Source organism: Phaethon lepturus, unplaced genomic scaffold (genome assembly GCF_000687285.1).
Source record: "Phaethon lepturus isolate BGI_N335 unplaced genomic scaffold, ASM68728v1 scaffold11360, whole genome shotgun sequence".
NCBI lineage: Eukaryota > Metazoa > Chordata > Aves > Phaethontiformes > Phaethontidae > Phaethon > Phaethon lepturus.
In genome coordinates this window covers 120382-136285 of record NW_010511227.1, presented here as the reverse complement: position 1 = coordinate 136285, position 15904 = coordinate 120382, and the positions used below count along the sequence as shown (strand labels likewise).

The window sequence follows — 15904 nt, the reverse complement described above, 5'->3', positions numbered from 1 at the left end:
TCCTGCAGAAAGCTGAGATAAATGTTGCTTCAGAAGGGATTGAAACTGCTCTTGAGTTAAAGCATAAAAAAAATTCTATGTTCAATTCGTGAAGTTGCGTAAAATTAAGCACTTTTAGCTGCGGGTGTGACTTTTCCCTTGCTTTCTGTCTTTTTTCCCTGCGTCTCTTTCCCCCTCTGTTGGGTGGTGCCGGCGGCTGGGGGTTGTTTGAAGCTCTGCTAGCACAGCAAGGTGTTGGACTGGCGCCATGCTGCTGGAACACGCTCCCCGCTCTGCCTGGGGCGGGAGCGTGGGGGTTTTGTCTCGTCCTGTCACGTTTTAATTAGCGCGCCTCACGCTGCCGCTGCTCCTCGCTGTTCATCAGGGAGCTCGGGTGCAGCGCGGGGCTCTTCCTCGCCGTCCGTCTTCCTCCTGGGGACAGGCCCTCTTCTTCCCCAGAGGCAGGCCCTGCATTTCCCCCTTTCTTTGGTTGCTGGCGCCTGTGAGGGGGAACCCGCCTGACCGGCAGCTTTGATGAATGTATAGGTGTCTCCCGGCTGGGGCAGCCATGTTTGTTCTCCCTAGTTTCAGGCAAGTCTCCTGCCCAAATCCTGCCCGAGGGGGTAGGAGATCATTGCGCAGCCAGGCCCTGCTTACTGGCAGCAGACCAGGAGATGGGAGTTCCCCAGGCAGTTGGTTCCCACTGCTTAATCTTGGTTTACCAAAACAGGCGATTTCTAAAGGGTTGTTCGTGGCTTAGGCCAAACCTGCAGGCCCTGGTAGGTAATGGCGCACGGAGAAGTGGCAGGAGTGCTCGTGCTTTTGGGTGCTCTCGGGGGCAAGGGCGTGCAGGACCAGGAGGACCTCATCTGCAAAATTTATCAGCGACTGAGCGGGTCACGGTAAAGGCAGTCTTTGGGAACCATTAGGATCCTTCGGGATCCATTTCCTTGTTTACAGGCCTTTCAGAGAGGTTGGCCACTGAAACGGCCTCACTTTGCCCTGAGGGTGGCAAGGGCAGTGTGGAAGGCTGCATACCACAGGCAAACAACTGTCAACAAGACTTCCATCCTCATCAGAAATCCTGTGGCAGCAGAAATCAGACGGAAGAGGCTGGACAAGAAGGAAGTTTTTAATTTGCCGTGACAGGAAACAAAGCTGTGTCTTGTCAAAAAATTACAGCTCCCTTTTTCTGCCTGTCACATGTCAGCAATCCTTGCGACGACTTTATTGCACAAATGTAGCTTTACAGGAATGAGCTCAGGGAACAAATTGCCACAATCTAGTTTCTGAAGGAAGGAAAGGCTTAGGTAAGCACTGTAACTTAAATTGCATTAGGTATGGCAAGCATTGGGCCACGTGATGTTTATATGTGACTCGTAGTTTTTATACTGAAGCAAGCTGCTGCTTTTCCTGTTGCTTTGACGGCGTGGAACAGTGGTGCCTGAGTACTTGTGGGGACAGGGAGGAGGTCCCATGGGAGACGGGAGCCCACGGGCCATGCTGCCCTCCCTGACGCTCCTCTCAGCTGGGAGCAACAACACAAGCCTGATGATGGGAGTTATTCTCCTACAAAAACTGGTGAGCAGCCATTCCCGTCACATAGGCAGGACAGCTGCTCTGTCGGTGCAGATGCACACGATAACCTGTTTTCCAAGGGCAGGCTCACCCCAGTGACCTGCAGAGGTTGCTCCAGAGCTGGCTGTGAGCAGGGACCCGAGGGCCAGCAAAATGCAAACTCATCCTGAATGGCTTCTGCCTAAAATACATCAACTAAAGAGTGTTTCTATCAAAAATGCTCTTAGTCAGGGTACTAATGACGTGGCAAACACAGGATAGGACGCATGCCCAGCTTCAAAGACCCTTTACCCTAAGGCACCCATTTAATAAGGCCTCTGTGCTGGAAATAGCTAAGGACTTTAATGGGAAACTCTGGAGGACTGTGCAGGTTCAGGATTTGAAGCTATTGAGACACACAAGATAAAACACAATTTTAAAGATATGTTTCAGCTCAGCTATGACGTTAAGACAGCAGTCCTCTAAAACTACCAACGAAATCATTGGCAATCCCAGTCAAATTACGTTAAGCATGGTAACTCCTTTGTAATTGGTTTATCTCCGTGCATGCTTGGAAAAAAGGGGTTTTTTTATTCTTTAAAAAAAAAATAACCCTGATGTTTTATTTCATGCAAATGAATTCTTATTGCTGGGTAAGGAGAAACATAGGGTGTGTTTGCAGGTGCATGTGTCTTTGTAAGGACTCATAAGAATTTAAGCAATTATTTTTAAAATGTTGCTGACTCTGCCGATGCAAACGCTTGCTTCTCCACAATAAAGAGACTGCAGAGGGCAAGAGGGACTTCCATACAGACGAATTTTTCAATTTGACTGCCAAGTCCTCTTACCTTTCCTATCCTTCCCTATAGCAAAGGGTATATTCAATCAGTGTCACAGCAACCCTTTTTTGGGTGGTCTTGTCTCTTTCTGGAAGATAAATTTTTCATTGAAAAAAAAGTAAGTGGGCAGATTTCAAAATGTGTGGAGGGGAATTAGTCACCCAAATTCTACTGGCATTCAGCACGTCTCTGTCTTTTGAAGACTTCTCACTAGTGTCATCCCTATGGTTATGGAAATGTCTTCTCAAGAAAGGTTGGGGGGGGTTGCTTTGAGGGGGGAGTGTGTCCAGAGAAGAGCAATGAAGCTGGTGAGGGGTCTGGAGCACAAGTCTTATGGGGAGCAGCTGAGGGAACTGGGGTTGTTCAGTCTGGAGAAGAGGAGACTCGGGGGAGACCTTATTGCTCTCTACAACTACCTGAAAGGGGGTTGTGGTGAGGTGGGTGTTGGTCTCTTCTCCCAGGTAACTAGCGATAGGACAAGAGGAAATGGCCTCAAGTTGCGCCAGGGGAGTTTTAGATTGGATATTAGGAAAAATTTCTTTACTGAGAGAGTGGTCAAACATTGGAACGGGCTGCCCAGGGAGGTGGTTGGAGTCACCATCACTGGAAGTGTTCAAAAAATGTGTAGACATGGCACTTCGGGACATGGTTTAGTGGGCATGGTGGTATTGGGTTGATGGTTGGACTTGATGATCTTAGAGGTCTTTTCCAACCGTAACGATTTTGTGATTCTGGGAAGCGCGTTGGAGTTTGGTTTTTTCCTTGACAAAGTAGTTTCAAACAGTTGTTCTAATATACATGTTAAGTCTAATGAGGGTGACTAATGTGTCATTTAATCAGAGACTTCCATGTGTTCTGAGACTCTAAGCAGAGCTGGATTCTGGATTCAAAGGGCAGACTTTGAGCAGGAGACACTTGAATTTCCCTTCTCTCATGTGTGACTTTTATATCCTTCGCTTTTCCTTCCCTCACAGTCAGCAGTGAGTATGTTTGTACCTGCATTTACACCAACCACTGTGCTAATGCAGGATAACTCAAATCTGGGGGTAAACATGTAAAGCCTGATGCAGGTCCAGGTTACTAGGGAGCTGGAATATTTTTTTTTATGCTGAGGTTGTCTGGGGTGAAATCCTTCCTTTTCCAGACCTGGCCATTCAACTACATTTTCTCTCATTTTAGGGGAGCACCTGCGAATCTGCCCACAAGGCTATACCTGCTGCACCAGCGAGATGGAGGAGAACTTCGCAAACAAAAGCCGAAGTGAATTTGAAGCCATGATGAAAGAGGCCGGACGCTCTGTGCAGACGACCCTAACAGCACAGCACAGAAGCTTTGACAGTAAGTAAAACCTGCTCAGTTCCCCCTGCTCAGGATCCAGTCCCTGCTTAACTTTCCAAGCGCTGTTGGAGCCAAGGGTTTGTGTTCGACACGCCTTCCTCTGCATCTTGCTCAGTAGTTTGCGTGAAACATTGACCTTCAATAAGTATTGTACCTCTGGCAGTGTTTTTGCAAACCAAGTCATTTTGAGAACTCCATTTCAGTGAAGCCATTGAAGGGGGCTGGCAGGCACTCATACCAACAAATTGTGTACCTTGGCACCAACAAAGCTTTTACAAGCATGGCGTAATTGGGTCTTACCACAGCAGCATAACATTTGAGGTAGTGATGTAAAATTTGGCACTATGCCTTGAGCTGTAAGTTGAAGAAATTGGTAAAGGTGACTGGATAGGCCTTGGCGGGGCGGCAGCGGTTTAAGGAGGCATGGATTTTTCTTGTCCTTTCCATATAGATTGCAAATGAAAAGGAGATTGGTTCACGTTAAATGTTTATAACTTTCAGCTTCATACAAACATCAGAAAATAAACAACAGTGAAGGTCTTAGAGACTGTGGTGCATAAGATGTTGTGGACAAACATACTCTCCAAAGTGCAGTACCCCTCCTAACATGCTAAGCAAAGACTAAGGATGTCTCTCTTACTTTTATTGTTCCCTGAAGAATCCATTTTGCAGTGCACAGTAAGCCTCAAGGTCTGAAGGCCACTGGAAATAAATGGTTTATTGGCGAAATTGAGATGACCTATGATTCAGAAACTGTATCCATTATCAGATTTTGAAGAAGGTCAGACATTTAGAATCACGGTCCTCCTAACTTTATCAACAGTCATCATATGGAGTTATTGTGAAAAGAATGGGAGTTTGGGAAAGAAGCTATAATAGCCAGAAAGGTGGAACTGGAAATTTCAAGCAGTAAATAATAGATCTAAAGAAATAAGCCTGACCTTCAGGGAGCTGATAACCAAGATTAAGTGCTTTTACACTAAATAGAAAGAAAAGGCAGTGCATCTCTGCAAAATGCATTGTAACTGTGAGGCCAGGGTTGACCACAGCAAAGGCATTCCTTTAAAAGCTCAAAATTAATTGATTTGCACCTGCCTTAAAAAGTGATAAGGAGGATTTTCAAAAGAGCTTTACAATGCTGGTTGCTCAGACTGATGTCTGAATGGGACCTGACGAAGCTGCTGCTGAGCGCACTTGCAGATGTCTAAAATCCAGCCTTTTGAAAGGGTTAATGCAGAAGGTCCCCCAGCTTTGGCATCCTTTCCTTCTACTGCCTATTGCAGAATTGTCTGGTGTATCTGCTCTTTATTTTTGCCACAGACACTCAAAAGAACAGAGTTCTGTGTCTGTCCTGTAAGAGAGTGCAAAATTTGATGGAAGCTTTGAGGATTGTGTTGACGAACAGAAATTGCCTAGTGAAGAACTGGTTTAGTGTGAATGTGATGTTTTGGTGAATTAATAATAATAACAGCAATAAGAATAATAGTAAGCAAAACCAAGCATATGAAAGGGGGATGCTTGTGTGGAGATGTCAATTAGAGCTGTAAGGGCTTTCTTTTTTTTTGTTGTTGTTGGTTTTTTTTGTTTTTGTTCCCCAGCGTTTTACAAAAATAGAGCTTTATTTCTGTGGTGCATACCCAAGTTTCTTTTAAGCATCAAACAAAGTAACTGTTCAATAAGCCAAGTAGTACTTTAACAGACCATAATGCACACATCATTGGTATTTTGGAGTGGAAATAACCTTAGCTGAGCCCACAAGGCCAAGAAGATGTCTCCTGCTCTCATTATACCTTTTTAGTTTGCTTAACTACCCTTGTAATCAATATAAAGTTTATAATTTATGCCAGACATGATTAAAAAAAATCATCATATTGTGTCTGAGTTTCAAGCATCACTTTTCCTATAAGCAGTGTTATTTTTTCTTTAGTTACTGCATAGGTGGTTTAAAATTGAGGGAGTTCTGGTGATGGGGCAATGTAATCACCTCAGCTACTGAAACAATGCCGTAGAAACCACCCTGTCCTCCAGTTAATGTTACTAATCTCACAGTTAACAAGACTTTTTGCAGGTAGTGCTGTTTAGAGCTCTTCAATAAAAGAGTTTTCTAATGTCAGATTGATGAGTTCTAGTCTTTCTGGCACCGATGCCTGGTTTTGCTGGATTTCCTTAGCAGCAGCTAAGAGTGCAGGTGTTGGGCTTGCAGAGGTATTGATGCACAGCATGTCTTCGTATTAGTGATTTCGTTTGGCCTTAGGAGGACGTAGTGGGGGAAGCTCTGCTGGATGGGGATGTCCAACCCTTTCTCGTAGTATTTGCAGCCTGGAGATGAGATTATTCATATATTCTCTGCTAGCAGGTGTGGCACATTGAAATTTAGGCCTGGAGCTGTCTTTTTTGAACACATCACAGCAAATCTTGCTTCTGTAATCTCACTGCTGATCGTGGCAATAGTCTCTACTTGTAAATTGCCCTGAAGCTCCAGTTAGAAAATAGCAAGGCTACAGCAATCTGCCTCTGAAGTAATATTCTCCATGCTAGTGTTCAACATTTTGCTTTGGAGAATAATTCATCCTTGTAGGTTGTGGTCTGTAAAGCTCTAAATTGTCAGAGCGCCTCTACTCTGAGCTACGGCTTTGTCCAGGTATAGGGAATTGCAATCTGTGGTCAGCCTCACTGGCTGCTTTTGGGACAAGCACGTTGTGGCCAAGAGCAGTGTGTCCTTTATATGATACAGAGTATTTCTAGAGAAAATATACATATGAAATACAGCTGACATACAATAGGTATAGACATATATTCAAAAGTGATGTATGTGGAATAAGATCCTATGGTTTGAATGCTCTCTCTGCATAGCAGAGGACACATGCCTTCTGGGATGTCCTCCCTCCAGGATCTGCCAGGGCTAAATTTAAAGTTTAACAGCCTACGGTATTGCTTGGCTGCTTACCCGTGCATTTGTTGTTTTGCTTCAGTTTACTGTAGTTAGCAGGATTTGGGGGCATCAGATTCGAGCTACACATGTGGTCACTGGCTTGCTGTTAACCTTTTAGCTGAAAAGGTAGTATTTTGCTCTACAACCGATTGGTTTTAATTTTAAAAAAGCACAGATCATGAGTGATGGGAGCATATGCTTCTGATAAGTCAGTGTGAGGGAGGACGCTGAGGTCAGAGTAGTGGTATTTCATTAGCAGGATTATACGCACAAATTCTTTGTTAATTCTGATGCCCCAGGCCTCTTGGACAGGCAGGGAGCAGGGTGTTAGTTACTCGGGCGCACAGCCTGGGGTGAGGACCTGCTGGAGGCTGCTAGGTTGGTTTTGGTCAGAGTTTATTTGCCTGGAGAATTTTGCATACCCCACACTTGAAAAGAAAAATGTGAATAATAAAAATGGAAACAAGATTGTGATTCTTGGAGAGGGAGCTGGGACAGTCTCTGTTGAGACTGGTACTAAATATTGTTTTAAAGATGCTACCAATGTTATACGTGCCTCAGAGATTGTCATTTTAGAATGTGCTTGTTTTCAAACTGGTATCACCTCAGTGGATGGGAAATTTTTGGTATCTGTTATTATAAAACAAAATACTTTGACAAGCAACTTTGTTCGAGCAGATGGTTTCAAGAAACAGACGAATGGTGCCTGTTGCCCCCTCTGCCGGCTGCAGAACAGGAGTAAAGGGCTTTGGATCTTGAATTGCGCTGAGAGCAAGTTACAAACTTTGGTCAGGTTTGGGGGAGATTCCTTGGGAAAATGAGGGGGGTTTTGCATATCACACAGCTCTATGTCAGTGTTGCACAGAGTCACAGGACTTTCAAACTCCTATCCTTCCCAGTGAAACCTGTGCCTCCATAATCCATTACAGAAGTGAGCCTGGAAAAACCTCTGGGCCATGCAAGGAAATGCCAGAGGAGTGATTTGTGGTGCCTGGTCAGAGCAGTCATGTTCAGAGCCGGTGCAGCCTGGGACGGCAGCCGGCGTTTGGGCTGCACGGCTGGCAACAGGGCGGAAAGAGGGAGCGAGTGGTGCTTGAGAGTGACAGTGAGGGGCTGCAAGCAGCAAGGAACAAGGCTGTTTTTCTAGTCTTGATGAAAGCTCACTTATTGAGAGTCTAATCCTTGTCTGTCTCTTTTTCTCCCTTTTCCCCCACTTAAATCGCTTTTTAATAACACTGCAATGTTGTGCCAATCTTTCCTTCCCAATCATTTTGGTACACTTAGCAAGCGCTCCCTGTGTGACTGCTGACCTTTAGCTGTGAGCCAGGAAATCTGTCCTTTCAGAATTGTTTCGTGTTTTCAGGAAATATCAACAAGCCCAATCAAAAACCCTGGCTTTAATTCCATACTGCACAGACTAAAAACGATTTGTAGCTCTCATAAATTCTTGGATTTTTAAGCTGTGGCAATCAAATGCAGATGAAAAATTATGTATTTTGTAGGTGGCTGCTCATTGGAAAGCTGATGTCATGTAAAAGCTTTCATAATGTCCAATGTTGGTAGCTGGAAATTGCATATGCTGAAACACAGACCATGTGATAATTAACATTATTTGAAAGTTAGTTTTAGACAGCTACATATTTCTTATGAAGATGAATCATTGTTTTAAATGTTACAAGTGGGGAAACGTCCTAGAAGCTGTTACACACTGATGGTTAAAATGTTAGAGATTTCTAAAGGTCCCTGGTTTAAAATTCAACCAAACGTGACTTTGTCAGAGGAACTGGCTTACTTAACCTACAATACCAAGGGTTTCAGCCCCTAAAAGGTGGGGGAGAGAGGCATATATACGTATATATTAATTTACATATACTGTGGATGCTTAAGGAAGCTGATCAGGGGGCTGTGGAGTAAGCCCAGCAGGCAGAGCTCTGTCCTACCCCACTGATTTTAAACCTGGACTACAAAAGCCAGACCTGAATCTGAATTTTGCACCTATTTTCTCAGATGATGATAACATGAACCAAGCCCTGCCAGCCTGAAATTTGAAGGTGTCCAAGTTTGGTGGCCCACGCACCGAAAGATGTGTTCTGAGAGATGTGGGACTACTCTGTGCAGAAAATGATTGACACAAGACCTAAGCGATGATTATCTGTGCCATGGGGACTCAGTGCCCATGTCCCCAGATGCATTGCCTAAAACGAATGCTCCACACTTCCAGTGTCCTGCTGCCACCGCTCTGGACTGTGGGTGTTTCCTGGAGGTGTTGCGTGGTTTGGGTTTGGTGAGATGCTGTCTAAAAAATACTGTGCTTATGCAGAAAAACAGGAAAGAAATCTTCCAGGGGCTGGTTATGCCTCAAAATATGGAAATGCTGCTGTGTTTTGAAATGAACTCCTTTGTTTCAAAGGTGGTGGAAAGGAGCACTTCTGGAGTCAGCAGCATCCCTCTGGCAGTCCCAGCCTGTGCTTGGTGAGCTGGCTGCCTCCCGCCTGGCATCGGCACTGGCTGCTCCCTAGGGCCAAGCGTTTGAGTTAGGACTTTTAAATGTACTGCTTTTGATTCAGAAGCTCCTAATTAGCCAGGAATGTTCTTTTTTGTGGTAATTCCCCCTGCATGGGTTCTGCCTCTGAAATTGTGGTGTGTGGCCTCAGCCTTGGCCATGGGCTCATCTCTGTGGGAGAACACTGACCTCTGGGGCATCCTTAAATGATCTTTTTTCCTAGTGAGGTGACAAAGAAACAGGGGGAGAAGAAACCTGGGAGTCAATTGATTTTGCTGGGTAAGTGTTCATCCCTGCACTGCATTTCTCTGATAAGGCTGGGGGTACCCTGTTTGGCAAAATTGCGCTGCTCAAAACGCCATTAATTGTTTTGTGCGCCCTCCTGCACGGCGCTCGGCAGCATCACTCAGAAGAAACCCAGTTGTCCCCCAGCTTTGCCTCTGGGACACATCATCAAAAGTATTTACAAGAGGGGCTATCAAAGATGATTCCTTTGGCTCCCCTGGACTTCATTCCCTTAGGGTTGGTTTTGGGACAAGATGGAAAGAGAGAGAATGTCCTGGAACCTGAAAATAAAAAAGTAGCGTCCCAGGTGGATCCAGGACAAAGAATCAAGTAAGGGGGTTCCCTTGGAGGCCTCCTTAGGAGGAAGACAGCAAGCACCCATGCTCACCTCCTTCTTTGTTTCCCCCAAAGAACCACCTTAAGAAAACCCCAGCACGATTGATGCTAGTCCGGCTGTCACTCCCCCACAATCGTGCTCCGCAGAAAAGAAGATGCTTTCATGTGTGGTGCTGAGCATCTCGTCTGGTATTTATAGTTTCCTGGAATGGGGTGCGGTGTCTACTGAGGCGCATTCCTGGGCTCGGCAAGATTAATCCTGACAGGTAGCTGCCTTCGGGAGGCAAAAGCTTAGGCTCACCTGTAACACCTCCAGCACCTGGAGTTTTCTCTCCCCTTACAGCTGCTTCTCTTCACATTTAATCTGCAAGGCTCCGTTCTGTGCTGCAGGGTATATTGCAATGTACGTGCAGCACTTTGCTTAACAGATGGCATAGGCACAATATTCTCTTATAGAAAGAAAAGAGAACAAAAAAAAAGCAGTGGCAGTGACTGGGATGAGAGCACTGCACTGGGGTGCCTCCCGCAAGGGCCTGCACACCCCAAGAGATGAGCTGCTTCATCCCTGCAGAAATTAAATTAGATACAGAAGGTAGATCAGGCATCTCCATTTTGGCAGCTGTCACTGTTTTGTCACAGACTCAAAAAAAGCTGCCTCCGAGTGCTCAGAGAACAGTGAAATGTGCATCTGCTTGGGGACATAAAAGAAAGCACCTGCTCTTCCAAGATACTGGATGACACAGGCATATTTTGCAAGAAATTAGTGATGTCCAGATAGTCATTTCAGAAGAAAGCGTCGGCAGAGTTTAACATTTAGGAATCAATGCACGGATCTCTTTGAAAACCTCTAATTTCACAGAGTAAGCAGCCAGCCAAGCAGCCAAACTTTTATTACAAGCACTGGATATTGCCTTCAGTGACTGAAGAAGCATTACACCCAGATGGCCGGATGGAGGTCAGAGCAGTGAGACGGGAGATGAACAGCTGAGGGTTTTCTGTATGGCACTGCAGAAGAGCCTGTGTCTTGAACCGGTTTACGCTCAGCCATTTTCCAGCTGGTTTATTAGTTTCCACATGAAGCAGTTTTTCATCCTTCAACTCTCTGATGCTCAGTGTTTCTCATAAGAGGAGAATACTAGGATTTCCTGGGCTATTCTTATTGCAAAGAAACATAGGTGCTCTGAATCAACTCTTGAGTTGGTGATCCCCCCGAGCTTGGCATTTGCCAAGAATCCCATTTCTGTTCCTAGCCAGGTGCTGTTGTAATTTGGGAGCATCAAGGGCAAGGTACTGTCCCCGCTTACAAATTGACGTACACAAACAGTAAGCTTGAAAACACACTACTGAAATATGTGGCATGCCCTGACATAGAAGGTGTGTTATTTTGAGTACTTCAAGATACCTGTTCTTATTTGAGATTATTAGAAGTACTTTGTTCTTTCTCACCAGAAATGCTCGCAGCAAACTGTTGATTCTGCTTTATTAGTTTTTGGCATTGAAGTACCATGTCCATAGAGCCAAGAAGCTTCTTGTTACTGTCATGCACTGCAGGGCATTCTGCCTGTGACTCAACCTGTGGTCCAAGGACTTTGTTTAAAAACAACAAAAAAAACCCCAAACCAAACAAACACAAACCAGGTTTGGGTGAGTGGACTATGGAGGGAAGAGATGAGTGTAAAGTCATACAATAGGTTTGTGTTAGAGGTGGGAACAGAGCTCAAGTCCGTTGGCTTTGGGTTAGGTGCAGGAGTACCAGAAGTCCCTCTAGTTCATATATCACACAGTGATCCTCTTCTGGTAAGACAGCAAAAGACATCATGTCATTCCATGTCTTACAGGGATTTATCAGCCAAGACCTTTCCATACATTCGTTCTGAGCACCCTTACCTAAGAACAAATAGGCACTGGCTCTGAATGCTCCATGGGTGATTGGTACGAGTGGGTTTTTGTGTAAGGCCCCTTCCAAAGTGGAAATAATGATTAAAATCATGAGGTAGGGCTGCAGACAGCTTGTATTAATTGGGGGCAAGGGTATAACAGAGGTTTTTGGCATCTGGTAACCTGTGTGATTGGGGGAGTTGGGCTGATTTTTAGAGTGTAGCATGAGTACCAGCGGTACCAATGGGAGCTTGAAGATGCTCTGTGCCTATGAAAACTTGGCTGAGAATTGATCTATCTACAGGGAGAGTTAAAGATAATCGCTCTTTGCGGCAGAAAGAGGCTGAATGCCTTCACTGGCTAACAGTTCACCTTTGTATTTGCTATGGCTGCTAAAGGATGCTTCGCTTCTCTGCCCCCTTTCCTATTCTCGTTTAATTTCCTCCCTTCAGACCAACACAGCTTCTTGCATTTAAAAGCAGTTAACATCGTGTAATAGGTCCAGAGCATCTTCCAGTGCCTCACTTGCCTTCCAGGCTATGTTTGGGTGTTTTAGTTCTATTTCTTGTATTTTCTGAAATTAGCCAGGTTAGAGAGGAAGAAAACCCTCATTTTACCCAGCAGTTCATAGCTCCTTCTGAGGAAACTGCGTGGTGTTAAGTCATTCTCATCAAACCTGCAGATTTGGCCAAGGCACCAGTGAGCTGGGTTTGTTTCCCTGTAAAGAGAAATAGAAATCAGAAAACTCAGTTTCTGTAGGACCTGATTCTGGAAAACGTGAGTCCAGCATCAGGTGCTTTGAGTCAGTGAAGCCAGGAATGGGATACACTACGTATTTTACTTCAGCTAGTTTGCCATTTTTAGAAAAGGAAATGTAAAAATGATAGTTTCATCGAGGGCTGTTAAAGATTTCTCTATAGTAATACTCCTTCTTGCTATCCCAGCAAGACCTGTCTTTTGCAGAAAGTTGTTCCACGTTGCCCAGCCATGATTCCTGCTGACCAAGGGAGTAACATGCACGAAAGCAGCCCCTACAAGAGCCCTGGTAGAAAACCAGTGAGGCTGCATTCATTAGCAAAGAAAAAAGGATTTTTTTTTTCTCTCCAAAGCACCTTTTCATTGATTACCTAGCTTTATTTTTGCATGTAATGCTGGAACTCTTGTCTCCAGTTGTTGTAGCTACATCTACAAGAGGGATACATACATTTCCACATTGATTGCTACACCTGCTGCTTAAAACAACCACCATAATCTCTTTCCCCGGCTCAACCTGTGAGAGCTGCCAAATGATAGTCTGAAACAAAATTAAACAAAATAGGAAAAATTACCATAAAGAAAGCCATGAAAATTGCTTGGATTTTCATTCTTACAGGAAGAATGAGGGCTGTGATATTTTTCAAGGCGGTACAGTTAAGCACAGGAATTCATTGAAGCTCAATGGCTTGGAGATGCTGATTAAGGGAGAGGATCAAATATATAAAGAAATATATGTATGTATGTGGATATGTAGTATTTCAGTTGAAATGGGGCAAGTCCCAATCTCGGGAATTGCTGTATTCTTTATAGGTGTTACTGGAAATGAGTATTACAGTATATTTACATGTCAAGATGCAACAAGCTTGCTAATTCAACTTGGGAATGCCACAAATATCTAGTTAAATGTGAATGCTAAATTGTGGTCTCCAGCTGCTCTTAAACAGAAAGGAAGCTCCAAATGAAGGAGAAATCAGATACAAAAAGAGGAGCAGCTTCACCATGAATACTGGGGGCTTCAATCTTACGGTTTTCATTTCCAGGAGTGTTTTGCAAGTAATGCACTTCTGAGCACCCCAGTGGTGACTGTCTCTGCTCTGCAGGTTCCCAAGCTGCATGGAAATGATAAAAATAAACAAACAAACAAACCCCCAACCTCCCTCCCCAAAAGGCCGAGACAGCTGCAAACTGGGAATCAGACTGTCAGTTAATCAAGGCTCAGGGAAATAATGTTTGTTACAATTTAAGATCAGTATCAAGTCTGGATTCGGCTTTTAACACACTGGAGATAATTGAGTGGCTTCCTATGGCCCCAGCAGTATAGCAATTCACCTGTAAAATGCAACCTCTGTTCTAATGCTGCTAGAAATGAATAAATTGGTCCTCAAGGACTAATGAATGCCAATAAAAGTGTTGCGCGGCAGCATGTAGTAAAGTTGTCATACGGGAAATGGCTGGAAGTTAGTTCCCTAAGAGCAGGATTTCAGGTCTCTTCTGGTACACCCATCCACGCCTGTGGCTCTGCTCCTGCTCTCCTGGCCGTTAGGAAAAGCAAGGGCTTAGGTGGAAATATCCAAGAACAATATATAGCCGTAGTTGGTTTGCTTTGTGCTTTATTTGTGCCATCTGAGGGCAGAAGTAGAGCATCCTGTTTGTCTTGGTTCACTGTAAATCAAGGACTTGTCTGTATCTTTGCTCTCCAATTTTGGCTCCCAATTAATAACAGGGGAGAGGTAGCTCTCCTCCTCCAACGCTCACCGCTTTGGCTGGCATCAGGAGCCCAGGAGCACTGACTGATCCTCCTCCTGCACACCTCCAAATGAATAGGAAGGCTGTGCCGTTGACTGTACCCATGACAAAAACGGACAGTATTTTAAAAGTCGGGCATGCGTTTGCTGCAGCTCAGAAAAATTATGGCTGTTTCAAACCTGAATTTTCTCCAGCTTGAGGAGCTCTTTGAGAGGAATATAATTGTTGTTGTTTCTGCGGGATTTGGCATCCTCTGCTTTTTGTGTTTGTCGCAGCAGTTTTTAGTCAGGTTGGAGAAGACATGGTTGAGCTAAGCCGGGCGAGCTTTCCTCTTGTCCCCTCGCCATGTCAAGCTCCCAGCAGGTCACGGTGAAGCCCAGCCCAGTAGCGCGTTTGCCTTCCTGATAGTGCCTGACCTGTCACCATGAGGTCCCTGAACTGATACATGGTTCAGCTTCTGTTTGATCATGTCTCCTGTATGAAACAGGTAAGAAACAATAAATATTTTCACATTTGCAAAGTTCTTCACAAAAAAGCAAGAAGGTGAAAGACTAGAACTGAGATTTCTTGTGCAGTCTTAATGTGTGCCTCCTGCTCTGGCACAAATAAACTGTTGATATTCACTCTTTCATGATGTGATCCTAGACTATTTTTTTTCCCACAGGCCCCTTGCCTCTTGCAGGGCGCATGATAGATGATGTCTGCTGAGTCATCATCATTCGTTGGGTAGTGTGATGCATTATTTACTGTACAGCAGCCAAATCCTGCACTCAGTACATAATTATTAATTTCCTCATAGGCTAATTAAAGATTGTATCATAATGCACACGCATCTGGGAGCGGAATTAAGGTTTCCCCAGCAACTTGAATTTTTCCCTTTCCCTAAGTATGGGGATGTTTGGCTTTGCAACTCTTAAGACAGACTTGACTGTAGTCTTTACAAATCTACCATAAAGGCCCCACTTTCACCCCAGATATTCTGGTTTGTGGCATCAAATCAGCAGCAGCCAGTTTGGGAGCCCAGCGCTCCGGCAGCCCCCTTCCCCGCTTTGCGGGGTGGCTGGGTGGGTGCCGCAGCCCCCAGCCGAGGGCCAGCCTGCCTCCCTCCCCGTGGTCACCGCCTGCTCCAGCGTGCCGTGGCCCGACAGCAGCTGGGGGCGAAAGAAAGGCAAGGGCAGCGAGCTGGTCCTGTTGTAAAGCACTGACTCCTTTCCTTAATCTCGGCCTTAGAAACAGTTAACATGTTTGGCTGATCATCTTCCCCAAAATTCATCTTAAAGCAGATGCCCAGCATGGGAGATTGTGTAAGATGTGCAAGGTAAGTTTGCTGCGAGGTGTATAACTACAGGCACAGAGTAGTCCAGGAGCTGTTCAGTGTGCTCATCAGAAATTTGCATTGAGTATGATTAGTTAAGTGAAATCTTTAAAGACCTTTTTATCTGATTACCCATTTTTTGTTGTTGTCTAAAAGAGAGAATATGACATATTTAGACAGGAAGAGCTTTAGAGAGGGGTGATCTTTTTATTATATGTTTCTTTGGTGTTTGCCACAGTGTGGTTGAGAGTTTCCAGCGCTATAATAACAGTTATAATAAATGTGCATTGCCAGTGAAATTGTATTTTTGTACTTCAGGCATCACAGGTGAACTGATACAGATTCAAACTGTTACCTAAGGGGAAAAAAAACACTTCTTCGTTGTTTCCTTTAAACTGTGATAAACGTTTTTGTTGGAGAACGAAGTGCTTTTTTGCATT

General features: G+C 44.6%; 1 protein-coding gene across 1 annotated transcript in view; it reads left to right on the top strand.

Moving 5' to 3' along the window:
* The first annotated feature begins 765 nt into the window (after positions 1-765).
* Positions 766-15904, top strand: part of GPC1 (glypican 1) — a 105440-nt gene continuing 90301 nt past the window's right edge. The window contains exons 1-2 of the mRNA XM_010283273.1: positions 766-881; positions 3520-3713. Coding sequence (XP_010281575.1) covers positions 766-881; positions 3520-3713 — 310 coding nt within the window. The remainder of the gene's footprint in view (positions 882-3519; positions 3714-15904) is intronic.